The sequence below is a fragment of the Oenanthe melanoleuca genome, chromosome 28 (assembly GCF_029582105.1).
Source record: "Oenanthe melanoleuca isolate GR-GAL-2019-014 chromosome 28, OMel1.0, whole genome shotgun sequence".
Taxonomy (NCBI): domain Eukaryota; kingdom Metazoa; phylum Chordata; class Aves; order Passeriformes; family Muscicapidae; genus Oenanthe; species Oenanthe melanoleuca.
The window spans coordinates 5617373-5631690 of NC_079361.1; the positions used below are offsets into that span (position 1 = coordinate 5617373).

The 14318-nt window shown below is 47.6% G+C and overlaps 1 protein-coding gene and 1 long non-coding RNA gene across 3 annotated transcripts; one reads left to right on the forward strand and one right to left on the reverse strand.

Annotated features, from left to right (window-relative positions):
• Positions 1-11533: 11533 nt before the first annotated feature.
• Positions 11534-13707, reverse strand: LOC130264636 (uncharacterized). Of its 2 annotated transcripts, XR_008842497.1 has the most exons (3): positions 13623-13707; positions 12736-12981; positions 11534-11582 (listed from the first exon to the last, which is right to left on the reverse strand). It is a non-coding gene; the product is annotated as an uncharacterized LOC130264636 (long non-coding RNA). The 2 variants fall into 2 exon arrangements; XR_008842496.1 differs by lacking the exon at positions 11534-11582 and having other exon boundaries at positions 12224-12981.
• On the forward strand, positions 12881-14247 carry LOC130264635 (nucleolar pre-ribosomal-associated protein 1-like). The gene is made up of 2 exons (XM_056512984.1): positions 12881-12970; positions 13603-14247. The coding sequence occupies exons 1-2, from the start codon at positions 12926-12928 to the stop codon at positions 14245-14247; spliced, it is 690 nt and encodes a 229-aa protein (XP_056368959.1). The 5' UTR covers positions 12881-12925.
• Positions 14248-14318: the final 71 nt, after the last annotated feature.

Genomic DNA, 14318 nt, shown 5'->3' on the forward strand with positions numbered 1-14318 from the left:
TTGTTGTGGTACCCGTAACGCCTCTCACCATCTCAATTTCTAATTCGCCTGCCTGAATCCGGCAACGACGCCGAAAAGAGCTCCGGCCGACGCTGGAGCGGCGGCAGGCACGGGCGGGGATGCTTGTCTCGGCCGGGCTCCTGCCGCAAGCGGCATCCGCAGCGTGGCGGCAGTCCTACAGGGCAGCGTCCCGGCACGCGCTCGCTCCCATCATCGGAAGGGCACGCGCGCAGCACCACGCTGTGCCCACAAGGCGGCAGCACTGCCAGGGGCCGGCTCAGGGCTGGCTGCAGTACCAGACTCTGTCCACAAGGCGGCAGCACTGCCGCCCTTCCCACGCTCGCAGCCACGGCCGCTCTCGCAGCCCGAACTCGGCGTCACCCTCCCCTCTATTCACACACAACCCCCGCTCCTCGCTCGATCCGCCAGCGATAGCGGGGGCGCCGCTGCAATCCGGATCTCCGGCGAGGAGAACAGCATTGCTGCCCTGCCGGATTGAGAAATCCGATTCCTTGCAGAGATTGAGGGGATAGGGAGCTCAGCCTTAGGCTGGGTTTTGGCAGCGGCAATCGGGTGAGGAGGGGAGAGGGGAGCTGCTCGACAGCGGCTGCAGTACCGCGCTGTGCCCACAAGGCGGCGTTAGCGGCGGGTGCGCAGCCAGGGCAGGGGCGGGGCAGGGGCGGGGCCGGGGGAGCGTCCCAGGGGAAGGAACGAAGAGGGACAGGGTCAGCGCTGGGCTAAATCCCCAGAACCCCCTAAAAAAACCCCAAAATTAAAAAAAAAATTAAAAATCCAATAAAAACTTTAAAAACTCCCATCAAAATACCTTAAAGCAACCTTAAAACCCCCCAAAACACCCCAAAACCCCTTTAAAAACGGGGGACGGGGCCACGTGACACCCCAGGCAGTTACGAAGCCCAAGGGGCGGGGTTGGGTTTAGGGTGCATTGCTCTGGGCCTGAGCAATCGAGCCGAGAGAGATCGATCGGCAGGCATCACGAGTCGATCGCCGAGCAATCGATCGGCAGGCATCACGAGTAGATCGCCGAGCAATCGATCGGCAGGCATTACGAGTCGATCGCCGAGCAATCGATCGGCAGGCATTATGAGTCGATCGCCGAGCAATCGATCGGCAGGCATCACGAGTCGATCGCCGAGAAATCGATCGGCAGGCATCACGAGTCGATCGCCGAGGAATCGATCGGCAGGCATCACGAGTCCATCGTCGAGCAATCGATCGGCAGGCATCACGAGTCGATCGTCGAGCAATCGATCGGCAGGCATCGATTTTTTGGGGATTTTTTGCGGAGTTTTTGGGGAATTTTTTGGGGATTTTGGTAACTTTTGCGGACATTTTTGGCGTTTATTTTGGTCATTTTTTTCTCCTTTGGCTGCCAGGTTATGGGGATTTTGGGGGATTTTTTTGGGGTGTTTCTACTGGATTTTTTTGGGATATTTTTGGGGGGTTTTGGTAAATTTAGGGGATTTTTTGGGGGGTATTCTTGGGGTATTTTTGGGATTTTTTGGGTTTTTTTTTTCCTTACCTTTGGCTTCCTGCTCCAAGTGGTTTTTGGTGTTTCTTTTGGGGATATTTTTGGTAATTTTTTGAGATTTTTTGGGAGAACTTTTTTGGAGGAATTTTTTTTTGGGATTTTAATAATTTTTGGGGATATTTTTGGGAATGTTTTTTTGGGGTTTTTTGAGGTTTTTTTTTTTTAATTTTTGGGGCATTTTTTGGGATTTCTGGTGGCTTTGGGGAATTTTTGGGGAAATTTTTTTGTTTGTTTTTTTTTTTTTTTTTTTTTTTTGCGTTTTTTGGGGTTTTTTTTCTTACCTTTGGCCGCCAGCTCCAGGTGATTTTTGGGGTTTTTTGGAGGATATTTCTGGTAATTTTTTGGGAATTTTTTCGGATTTTGGTAATTTTGGGGGGTTTTGTGGTAATTTTTTTGATTTTTTAGGGATTTTTTGGGGTATTTTTGGGGGGAATTTTTTGGGAATTTTTTTGGGGTTTTAGGGAATTTTTTCGGGGATGTTTTAGGGAAATTTTTGGGAATATTTATGAGGATTTTTTAAAATTTGGGCTTTTTTAGGATTTTATGGGAATTTTGGGGGATTTTAGGGGATTTTGGGGGGATTTTTGGTGGGTTTTTGGAACTTTTTGGGAATTCTTTCGGAAAATATTTCTGGTAATTTTTGGGGGATTTTTGGGGTTGATTTTTGGGGTATTTTTGAGAAAATTTTTTTGGATTTTTGGGGATATTTTTGGGATGGTTTTTTTGGGTTTTTTGGGGTTTTTGGGGGGATTTTTTGGGATTTTTGGATGGTTTTGCTAAGTTTTTTGGGGGGATTTTTCTGGGGATAATTTTATTTTTTTAATTTTTGGCGATTTTTAAAATTATTTTTTGGTAATTTTTTGGGGTTTTTGGGTAGTTTTTTTGGGTTCTTCCTCCCCTTTGGCCCCCAGCTGCCGCTGATTTTTGGGATTTTTTGGGGGAATATTTTGTCAAATTTTATGGGATTTTTGGGGATTTTTTTTTGGAAATTATTTTTGGGCTTTTGGTAATTTTTGGGACACTTTTGGGATGTTTTTTGGGGTTTTTTTGAGGTTTTTTGGGGAATATTTGGGAGATTTTTTTGGGGTTTTGGGAATTATTTGGGGAATATTTGGGGGATTTTTTTTTTTTTTTTTTTTTTTTAATTTTTGGGGATTTTTTTGGGATTTTTTTGGGAGGATTTTTGGGAGTTTTTTTCTTTCCTTTGTCCACGATTTCCACGTGGTTTTGGGGTTTTTTGGGGGGGATATTTTTGGTAATTTTTGGGGATTTTTGAGGGGGTGAATTTTTTTCGGGTTTTTGGCAATTTTGGGGGATATTTTTGGGATTCTTTGGTAATTTTTTAGGATATTTTTGCTAATTTTTAGGGATTTTTGGGGGAAGTTTTTGGGTTTTTTGGTAATTTTTCTGGATATTTTTTGGGAGATTTTGGGTGTTTTTTGGGTAGTTTTTGGGGTTATCTTCTCTCCTTTTCCTGCCAGCTCCAGGTGGTTTTTTGATAATTTTTGGGGTATTTTTGGTAATTTTTTCGGTATATTTTTTGAGTGGTTTTGGGGTTTTTTGGGGGGTTCTTGGAAATTTTTTGGGGATATGTTTGGGGTATATTTTTAGGGTGTTTTTGGCTATTTTTTGGGTTTTTTTCCTCACTTTTAGTGGCCAGGTCCAGGTGATTTTTGGGGTTTTTTGGGGGGATATTTTTGGTAATTTTTAGGGATTTTTGGGGATTTTTTGAGGGATTTTTTTGGGGAATGTTTGGGGTATTTTTTTTTGGTAATTTTTTGGGGGTTTTTTGGGGGATATTTTTGGGATGGTTTTGGGTGGTATTTTGGGGATTTTTAGGGGTTTTTTTGTTATTTTGGGGGGCTTTGGGGACTTTTTTGGGGGAATTTTTTTGGAATTGTTTTGGGATTTTTTTGAGATATTTTTGGGGATTTTTGGGTGTTTTTTTTTCACCTTTGGCTGCCAGCTTATGGTGATTTTGGGGGGTTTTTTGGGAATTTTTTGGGGGGGTTTGGGTAATTTTAGGGGGCTTTTTGGGGAATTTTTTGGGGGTTTTGGGGAATTTACTTTGAAGTTTTTGCGGATATTTAGGGATTTTTTTTGAAGTTTTGGGGACATTTTTGGGGTATTTTTTTTTATTTTTTCTTACCTTTGCGTACCAGGTTACGGAAATTTTAGAGGATTTTTGGGGGTGTTTCTAGAGGACTTTTTGGGGGTGTTTTGGTAATTTTAGGGGATTTTTTGGGGAGTATTCTTTGGGTATTTTTGGGATTTTTTGGGGGGTTTTTTTTCTTAATTTTGGCCGACAGCTCCAGGTGGTTTTTGGGGTTTTTTTTTAGGGATGGTTTTGGGAATTTTGGGGAATTTGGGGGGATTTTTTGGGGGGGAATTTTTTAGGGATTTTGGCAATTTTTGAGGATATTTTTGGGATGGTTTTGGGGTGTTTTTGGGATTTCTTGGGGGATTATTTGGGATTTTTGGGGGGATTTTTTTCAGATTTTTTATTTTAATATTTGGCGATTTTTTGGAGATACTTTTGGTAATTTTTGGGGGGTTTTGGGTAGTTTTTTGGGGTTCTTTCTCCCCTTTGGCCGCCAGCTCCAGCTAATTTTTGGGATTTTTTGGGGGGGATATTTTTTAAAATTTTGGGGGATTTTATGGGGGGAATTGTTTTGTTTTTTTTTTTTTTTTGAGTTTTGCTATTTTTGGGGATATTTTGGCGAATTTTTGTGGGTTTAGGGAATTTTTGGGGGTATTTCTGAGGGTTTTTTTGGGATTTTTTTCTTACCTTTTACCGCCAGCTCCAGGTGATTTTTGGGGATTTTTCTGAGGAGATTTTTGGTAATTTTGGCAAATTTTTGGGAGGTTTTTTGTAATGTGTGGGATTTTTTTGGGATTTTTAGGGGATTTTTTCTTTATTTTTGGGGAATTTTTCTTGGATTTTGGGGGATTTTTGGGGAATTTTTCTAAGGATTTTTTTTTTTAATTTTTGGCGATTTTTTGGCGATTTTTGGGGGTATTTTTGGGGGTTTTTTGGGGTTTTTTCTCTTACCTTTGGCCGCCTGCTCCAGGTGATTTTTGGTGGTTTTTTTGAGGATATTTTTTGGCAATTTTTGGGACCTTTTTGGGGGAATTTTATTTTTGCTTTTGGTAATTTTTGGGGATATTTTTTGATGGTTTTGGGGATTTTGGGTGGGTGTTTGGAATTTTTTAGGGGGGTTTTTTGGGGATTTTTGGGGGGAAATTTTTTGGAATGTTTTGGGGAATGTTTTTGGGGAATGTTTTGGGGTTTTTTTGGGATTTTTTTCGGGATTATTTGGGATGTTAGGGGGTTTTGGGGAATTTTTGGGGGGATTTTCTTTGGGATTTTTTTATTTTTAATTTTTCGCGGTTTTTGGGGATTTTTTCTTGGGTATTTTTGGGTTTTTGTTTTTTTTGTTTTGTCCATACATTTGGCCGCCGCTTCCAAGTTTTGGGAGTTTTTTGGATAGATATTTTTGGTAATTTTTGGGGATTTTTTTAGGGGAAATTATTTTTGGGTTTTTCGGGGATTTTGGGGAATATTTTTGGGATTTTTTGGGGTTTTTTTGAGGATTTTTGGGGGGATTTTTTTTGTTGTTTTAATTTTTGGCGATATTTTGGGGATTATTTGGGGCATTTTGGGGGGATTTTGGGGGGTATTTTTCTTACCTTTGGCCGCCACTTCCACGTAGCTTTTGAGGTTTTTTGGGGGATATTTTTGGTAATTTTGGGGGATTTTTTGGCGGGGAGTTTTTTTTTCGGTTTTTGGTGATTTTGGGGGATATTTTTGGGGTTTTTTTCGGGTCTTGTTGGAATTTTTGGGAGGTTTTTGGGAGATATTTTTGGGGTGTTTATTTAGTGATAGTATGCTTAAACTCTGTGCTCAAAGACAACAGCCCGTGATGGGGACCCCTGCAGCTGACAATTATCAACACTCACCGGCTGGACCACCACCCAAAATAAAAGGGAGAAGGAGAAGGATAAAACCACAAGCCAAAAAACAGGCACGCTCTAAAAAGGCGGAGCCAAGGAGCGGCCGTGCTAAACAGTTCCCAGGAACTGCTGACTGTACATGAAGGTCTAGGAGTATGTAACAAATGGATGGATTGTGAAACGTATTTACGGGGGTGTTCCCGCAGCAGGTGTGCTCATGGCAGCATGCCAAGCACCCAGCTGTTCTAACCCTTGGCTCCATGCATGTCTCCTATTGCCTTTTTTATTAAACCTTGTACTTCTCCCAGAACCGTGAACCGTGTTTTTCACACTGAGGCGTCCTCGCCCTGCCCGGATCGAGCGGGGAGCGGGGCGTGTGTGTGAACAGAGGGGAGGGTGACGCCGAGTTCGGGCTGCGAGAGCGGCCGCGGCTGCGAGCGTGGGAAGGGCGGCAGTGCTGCCGCCTTGTGGGCACAGCGCGGTACTGCAGCCACCCCCGAGCGGGCGCCCTGACAGTGCTGCCGCCTTGTGGGCACAGCGCGGTACTGCATGTTGCCCTTCTCAAGATGGTGGAAGCCACTCCGTGCCGGGACCCTGCCATGTGGGACTGCGGCCACGCTCCCACTAGTCAGGATGATTTTTATTTCATTAGTCAGGATGAACCTGTACCTGTGATGCAGGCTGGAGCCTTTGCGCACCTGTGCTCAGTTCAGTTTGCTCCCTAAGACACAGGCAAGAGATTGTCATTCTCCAGTTATCACAATTATGATTTGTTTACACTAAACCCTGAAAAATCTCTATGGTGCTATATGATGGTGATACAAAACCAAAAGGCTGACTGCAAATTCGCATTCAGGTGAGACACACACTTTTTAGACTTGGTGCTGGTCTCCTTGCCAACAACTTCCCTTTAAAATAAAGTTGAGCCTGTTAATAATGCTAGACCAGGAATCAGGAGAAATTGATGTTATTACCAGTTCCAATATTGGCTCAAGAAGCAAACCCATAGAAGTCATTTTAATCCTTGGTACTCTCTTTCTAGTCCATTTTTACTAGTCTAAAATGTAAATTGAAGATTATTTCTAACTCCAAGACAAGGATGTGTCTGTGCAGTTAAACCTGATAAACACAGTAGATTAATATGTGGATGTGCAAGTGAAGCCTATGTAATAAAAGGAGCATTGCTGGCAGTGAGTGGGAAGCACTGAGACCTCTGTGCAGCTTGCTGGAGCCAAGGATTCCCATCCTTGGGAGTTTCATACCTGTGATGCAGAGGGCTCAGTCAGTCGGAGCACAGTCCAGGTAGTGCCAAGGTTGTGAGTTCAATTCTCCCACGGGCCGTGTCCTCGAGAGTCGGATTTTAGGAACCCTCTCAATCCCAGTATATCCTGTGACCTGGAAGTAAAGAGGAAAAGCCGCAGCCGAATTTTAATAAAAGAGGCTTTGCCATTGCAGAGCTTCTTGGAGTTGCAAAGCAAGGGAGAGGGGGAGCGTCGCACCTAGCAGGTGATGGAGAAGCAGCCCGAGCGGAACCGTGCCCGGCCCCGCCGAGCGGCTCGTCCCGCGCCCCAGCCCCGCTCGTTCCGCAGGGGTGCGCGGGCAGCAGCCCCGGGGCTGTGCGCGCACGGGAACGGGGAGCCGGGCGCTGCTCCGCGCTCAGGGCTGCGGGGCCTCTGCGGGACGGGGGCACCGGGAGCGCCGGGATTTGGGGCTCCCAGGGCTGGCACGGCGCTCCCCGCGCCCCGGCCGGCTCCAGCCGCGACGCAGCGTCTACACGGGGAGATCCCGCCGCCGTTCTTCCGGGCGCGGTTACCGGCAGAGCCCCGGCTCCCCGCGGCCACAGCGGGACCGTGTCCAGAGTGCCGCGGCCGCCGGAACGGAATGGGAGCGGCAGCGCCGGGCTCAGCCCCAGCGCCCGTCCGGGGCGGCTACTGCTGCTGCCTGCGGCGCTCCCGATCCCGGCCCCGCTACCCGCACCCTGCCTGCCCGGGGAGAGGCGGCACCGCCTGGAACCCCCAACCAATACCGCCAAAACCTAGACCCGACCCTGGTCCTACCTGAGCGCCCCAGGATTCGCGCAGAAACCGGGAGCTGTCCCTGGCACAGCGCTCCGACGAGGATCCCGCCGCATCCCACCACGAGTGCTCCCGAATGGAGCGGGCCGGGAGCGGATCGGCCGCATAGAAATAGGCCCCGGCCCGCGCAGCCGCACTGGGGCCCCGCGCACCTGAGTCGGGCCCGGCCCCGCCCCTCAATCCCCTCCGGCCCCGCCCCTCAATCCCCGCCCGGCCCCGCCCGCTCCCTCCCCGGCGCCCCGTCCTGCCCTCTGCCGGGGCCGAACCGGGGCTGTTCCCGGCTCCGGGTCCCCTCGGAGCCGGCACTGCCCAGCATTCCTCACCGGGGCTGGGGGTTCCAGCACAGCCCCCAGGGCATCCCGCTGCTTCCTCAAGCCCCCTTCAGCGGGATCAGTTTTTGGAGAGAGATACCCAAACCCAGCAGAGCTGGCTTTAACGGATCCGGGGGAATATCCCCTGTCCCCATCTCACCCAATTGCCGCTGCCAAAAGCCAGCCTGAGGATCAGCTCCCTATCCCCTCAATCTCTGCAAGGAATCGGATTTCTCAATCCGGCAGGGCAGCAATGCTCTGGCAGTGCTCGGCAGCGGCTGCAGTACCGCGCTGTGCCCACAAGGCGGCAGCACTGCCGCCCTTCCCACGCTCGCAGCCGCGGCCGCTCTCGCAGCCCGAACTCGGCGTCACCCTCCCCTCTATTCACACACACCCCCCGCTCCCCGCTCCATCCGGGCAGCGCCGGCGGGGACGCCGCTGCAATCCGGATCTCCGGCGAGGAGAACAGCATTGCTGCCCTGCCGGATTGAGAAATCCGATTCCTTGCAGAGATTGAGGGGATAGGGAGCTGATCCTCAGGCTGGCTTTTGGCAGCGGCAATTGGGTGAGATGGGGAGAGGGGAGCTGCTCGGCAGCGGCTGCAGTACCGCGCTGTGCCCACAAGGCGGCGTTAGCGGCGGGTGCGCAGCCAGGGCTGGGGCGGGGCAGGGGCGGGGCCGGGGGAGCGTCCCAGGGGATGGAAAGAAGAGGGACAGGGTCAGCGCTGGGCTAAACCCCCAGAACCCCCTAAAAAAAACCCAAAATTAAAAAAAAAAATTAAAAGTCCAATAAAAACTTTAAAAAATCCCATCAAAATACCCTAAAGCAACCTTAAACCCCCCCAAAACATCCCAAAACCCCTTTAAAAACGGGGGACGGGGCCACGCGACACCACAGGCAGTTACAAAGCCTAAGGGGCGGGGTTCAGTTTAGGGTGCATTGCTCTGGGCCTGAGCAATCGAGCCGAGAGAGATCGATCGGCAGGCATCACGAGTCGATCGCCGAGCAATCGATCGGCAGGCATCACTAATCGACAGCCGAGCAATCGATCGGCAGGCATCACTAGTCGATCGTCGAGCAATCGATCGGCAGGCATCACTAATCGATAGCCGAGCAATCGATCGGCAGGCATCAGGAGTCGATCGCCGAGCAAGCGATCGGTAGACATCTGTAATGGATCGCCGAGCAATCGATCGGCAGGCATCACTAATCGATCGCCGAGCAATCGATCGGCAGGCATTAACATGGCCATCGCTGCGAGGGGCGGGGCCTTGACTGTGAAGCGAGGGGCGGATCCGCGGCTGTGACTGCGGGGCCGTGGCCGTCACTGTGACGCGGGGGGCGGGGCCTTGGCTGTGACGGGAGGGTCGGGGCCGCGGCAGTGACGCGGGGGGCGTGGCAGTCACTTTGACGCGGGGGCGTGGCCGTCGCTGTGACGCGGGGGGCGGGCCCGCGGCTGTGATGCGGGGGGGGCCGACCCGATGACGTGCGGGGCCGTGGGCGGAGCCCGGGCCGCTGACGTGCGGGCGCTAACGTGACAGCGCTTCCGGTTCGGGTGCCGGCGGTGCCGCCGCTCCCTCGGCGGGCGGAGTGTGGGGCTCGGGCACCCGGCGGCATCGGGGCGGGCGCTGGGGCCGCGCGGCGCTGCCGCTGCTGCTCCGGGCTGCTGCCGGGGCTCCCGTGCCGCCGGCCGTGCGCGGGAGGGCGGTGCGGGGATTTCCCCGCGCTGAGGGGAACCGGCCCCGGCGCCTCCCGAACCCGCCGCTCCGACGCTGACAGGGAATTCTTTTCCAGCGTAGGCAGAGAATTCTTTACACCTGTAAGTAATTTCTGATGTGGTCGTGCCGCTTTGACAGTAGTTGAAATCCCTCTTCGTGCCCTTGCAGCGACATTTTTGCACTAAAATGGAAATTTAGCCCTTCTGCCTGGGTCTGCTCACAGAATCACGGAATCCCAGAATGGTTTGGGTGGGAAGGCTCCTTAAAAGCTTGCCCAGTTCCCCTCCTGCCATGAACAGGGACACCTTTCAGCAGCCCCGGGTGCTCCGAGCCCCGGTGTCCCACCTGGATTTGGACACTTGCAGGGATCCAGCAGCAGCCGCAGCTCCTCTGTGCCGGACAGCAGCATTGAAAGGCAGAGTGAAGGTTCAGCCGGGATGTTTGTGTTGCACTTAACGTTCTATTGTGTGACAAAGGCGGCTTGCTTTTTTTTTTTTTTTTTTTTTTTTTTTTTTTTTTTTTTTTTTTGAGTTTTGCAATTTTTGGGGATATTTTTGGGGAATTTTTGGGGGTTTTTTGGGGTTTTTTTTCTTACCTTTAGCCACCAGCTCCAGATGATTTTTGGGGGGTTTTCTGAGAAGATTTTTGGTAATTTTGGCGAATTTTTGGGGGTTTTTGGTAATGTTTGGGATTTTTTTGGGAATTTTTTGGGGATTTTTGGATTTTTTTGGGGATTTTTTTTTCTTTTTTTTGGGGGAATTTTTTGTGGATTTTTGGGGAATTTTTGTAGGGATTTCTTTGAGGATTTTTTTTTTTTAATTTTTGGCAATTTTTTGGCGAATTTTGGGGGTAATTTTTGGGGTTTTTTTTGGGGTTTTTTTCTTACCTTTGGCCGCCAGCTCCAGGTGATTTTTGGTGGTTTTTTTGAGGATATTTTTGGCAATTTTTGGGGGAATTTTTTTTTTGTTTTTGGTTATTTTTGGGGATATTTTTTCGTGGTTTTGGGGATTTTGGGTGGGTGTTTGGAATTTTTTGGGGGGTTTTTGGGGATTTTTTGGGGGAAATTTTTTGGAATGTTTTGGGGAATGTTTTTGGGAATGTTTTGGGGGTTTTTGGTAATTTTTGGGATGATTTTCTGGGGTTTATTAGATTTTTTTGCAGGATTATTTGGGATTTTTTGGGAATTTTTGGGGGGATTTTCTTTGGGATTTTTTTTATTTTTAATTTTTGGCGATTTTTTAGGAATTTTTTCTTGGGTATTTTTGGGTTTGTTTTTTGGTTTTTTTTTTTGTTTTTCCTTACATTTGGCCGCCGCTTCCACATGGTTTTGGGTGTTTTTTGGATGGATATTTTTGGTAATTTTTGGGGATTCTTTAGGGGAATTATTTTTGGGTTTTGGGGGGGATTTTGGGGAATATTTTTGGGATTTTTTGGGGCTTTTTAGGATGCTTGGGGATTTTTGTGTTGCTTGTGTTTGTTTGTTTTGTTGTTGTTTTGTTTGTTTGGTGTGTTGTTGTTTCTTTTGGTTGTTTTTTTTTTGTTTGTTTTGTTTTTGTGTAGGCCAAGAAACAAATTCAGCTTTAATTGTCATAGGAGCTGCTAGAGAAGACAATCTAAGTGTCATCAGTTCTGTACAGAGAAAGCAATGTGGAGCTGCTCTGAGGTGCAGCTATATTGTGTGCAGGGAGAAAAAGTTACAGAAAAAAAAATATATTGGGTTATTTTATCTTTTGATTCTTTAAAAAGAATAATCTAGCCACTTTCTATAAATATGAGTTCCAAGATGAATTTTGGTACCTTTTTCTGCTTGTGTTGCAAACAGGACACCTTGATAAGCGTGATTCCTAGAGCTGAAGGGAGACACCACAGCCAGACAAGGTGTGCAACACCTGACTTATTTCTTCAACCACCTGATTTATTTCTAGTACAATTAGAACAAATAGCCCTTTCCTTTTTAATAAAGATAAAGCACCTAGGTGAGATTTCAGAGGAAAAAAAGAAAAAAAAAAGGCATCAACACTCATTTGATCATTGTCAAACACAGTTCTAATTTGTGACAGAGTGTGCCAAAAGAAGAAAACTTGGGTGGATGGCTTTCTGTATCTAAAAGAGGTAATCAGTTCTAATGAGTAGGTGGCTACTTTGCATCCTTTTTTTTTCCTTGTGCAGATTATATGTGTCAGTTCAGAGTGCCTGCAGTTGCCCCTGGCTGGGTTGGGGATCACAGGCCCCCTGGGCTGGGTTTGGTGAGTTTTTCTCCAAGGCCAGCAGTGAACACTACTACACTCCACCTGAGTTCAGCTCAGAGCTCATCTCAAAACATGGGGAGCTGAGGAGGTTTTTGTTTCATATTCATCACTATTTTTCTCTTACGATTTTTTTTTCACTTTAAACAGTTTAAAAATCACAAGGAGGTGAGCAAAGAACCTGCTGTGCCCCTGGATTCTGCATTTACCACTTTGCTAAAGAGAGCCTATGAGAGAGGAAGCAATACCCTACTGGAAGGTGGTGTTCAGACAAAATTGGCTTCCTGGCTCCCACCTGACCAGCTTTTGTTGGGAGTAAAGCATGTGCTGTTATACCTGAAATCCACAGTGGAGAACTTCAGCAGGGTAAGAGCAATATTGTAATAATATTGTGGTTATGTTTGATTTATTTTCATGTAGAAGGTACAAATGACTTAGCTGTTCAAACTTAGGTTCCAGTTCTGTAGCTCTTTTTTCTGTGCTTGTCTCTGAGGCTGCACAGCACTGTACAAAACTGCATGTAATTTGTAAACAAATGCCAGTTCTTATTATTGAGGATTTGCTTTGGATTTACTTTGCATGGGTTACCTTGCTGATCGGTGTGAGTGCAAATAATCTCGAGATTTTAATCCAGCTCCCGGGTCTCCCCAGGAAGCCTTTGCACAGAGTAAAATTCACTGGCCTGTGTACCTCCAAATGTCATATATATAATGTATAAATGAATATATATATGTATAAATGAAATTCTATCACTATTTATTTGGCAACCTGAGACTTCTCTTAGAATCAGGTTTCTACATAGGGGGGTGGTTCCTTCCCCCAGAAGAGGTTGTAATCTAAGTAGTTCTTAGTTAACTCCTATTCCTGCTGTATAATTACCTGTCTGCTCCCATCCTCCTCTTTTCTTCACTTCCAACATGTCTTTGTTTTCATAGCTTGGTAAAACTTTGGGTCCTCAGCTTGTTGATCTCTGTGTGGACCTGCTGAGCATCTTGTTGTGCCGGGACAATGAAATAAAGCTGGAGCAGCAGCAGAAGCAGGAGGAGCATCAGGCTGATGGGATCTCTTCATGGATGAGGAGCCTCTGATGACAGAAGTGTCTTCAAATGACAAGGTACCAAATCCCTGCATACAGAGGTACCTGTTAGTAAACTTGGGTTTGGCTGATTCTCTAGGGAATAGTTTTGCTGATCAGAGAGGTGTTGTCAAGCTCTTGGAGGGGAACTTAGGAATGCAGAGCGTGAGGTTGCTAAACTACTGTCTGGAGATGTGAGCCAGCTGCATCACCCACAGTCCCACCCCTGAGCTGGAACACGGTCAGGAGAAGTCTCAAATCAGATCACCTTTTCAGGAAAAAATGCATCTCCTCAGCCCTGTGTAAAGCCTTATTGAAAATTATGTACCTGAGGAGGGAATTTTTTCTCCTTTCATCTGTTCTGTGAATTTGTGGAGATTAGAGTGTGTTGATGAACCCCAGAATACTCAGTTTTTCTCTGCAGACGAGCTTAGACACGTCCAGAGTGTTCAGTATAACAGCATAAATCCCACAGCATAAATGTTGGGAGAATGATATTTATGTGCTTGTCATTCATTAATATTTTTTTCTCCTCTGGCCAGCTAGTAGACAGTTTCATGTTCAATAATTGTAACTGACAAACTGCGGAAAATAGGCAGACGAATGAGTTTATTTTTTACCCTGCACTGTGATTATCCATTCAGTCATGCTGTTACCTCTGTTTGTTACAGACCCTGGAGGATGCACTCACCTTGATTTTCAGACATCCTGCACTGGAGAGCTGGTTCCTGGCGTTGGAGATGTGCTCTATTCCTCAGCCTGGTCTGAACCCTGTCACTGTGAAGCTCCTGTCAGCTCACCTCAATTCTGGGGTGCTCCAGCTGCTGAAAACAGGTGCCCCTGTCCTGCAGAGCATCACAAGGGATCACAGACACGTCTTGTCCAAGTATTTCAAAGCCATCACCAAAAGTGTCCTGGAAGAGCTGCAGACTGGGGGGAAGGACCAAAGCCAGGTCTATCCCAGGAAGTCTCACCAGCTGCAGGCTCTGGAGGAGCTGCACATGTACATGACTGCAGCTCAGCTGAAGGAGATCACTTTAACCATGCTGCAACTTCCTGAGATGGGCTTGGCTTCTCAGAAATCTGAAAAATCCCTTAAAATAGGGAAGCAGTTAAGCTTCTATGGACAAATTTTGGTACAGCTCTTTACAGGCAGCTACCAAAGACATCCCCAGCAAGGAGAACTTCTGCTGTCTGCAGAGGCTTTGGGGAAATTGATTACCTCATGCTGCTGCCCAGCGCTGAATAAACATACCGTTTCTAACTTTAAATTGTTAGAGAGTCTTTTGTCCGTCACAGTTGAGTATCGGTGTTAGACCAATACTCACAATTTGGTAAATCATCCTGCCCATACCGGGAGTCTCCTGCCCATCCCACACATCCACAT

Bases quoted from the DNA above. Each gene is read 5' to 3' on its own strand.
- LOC130264635 (XM_056512984.1), top strand. From the start codon at position 12,926: ATGGATGAGGAGCCTCTGATGACAGAAGTGTCTTCAAATGACAAG. The intron at 12,971-13,602 runs GTACCAAATCCC...TGTTTGTTACAG, and splicing joins AAGTGTCTTCAAATGACAAG to ACCCTGGAGGATGCACTCAC.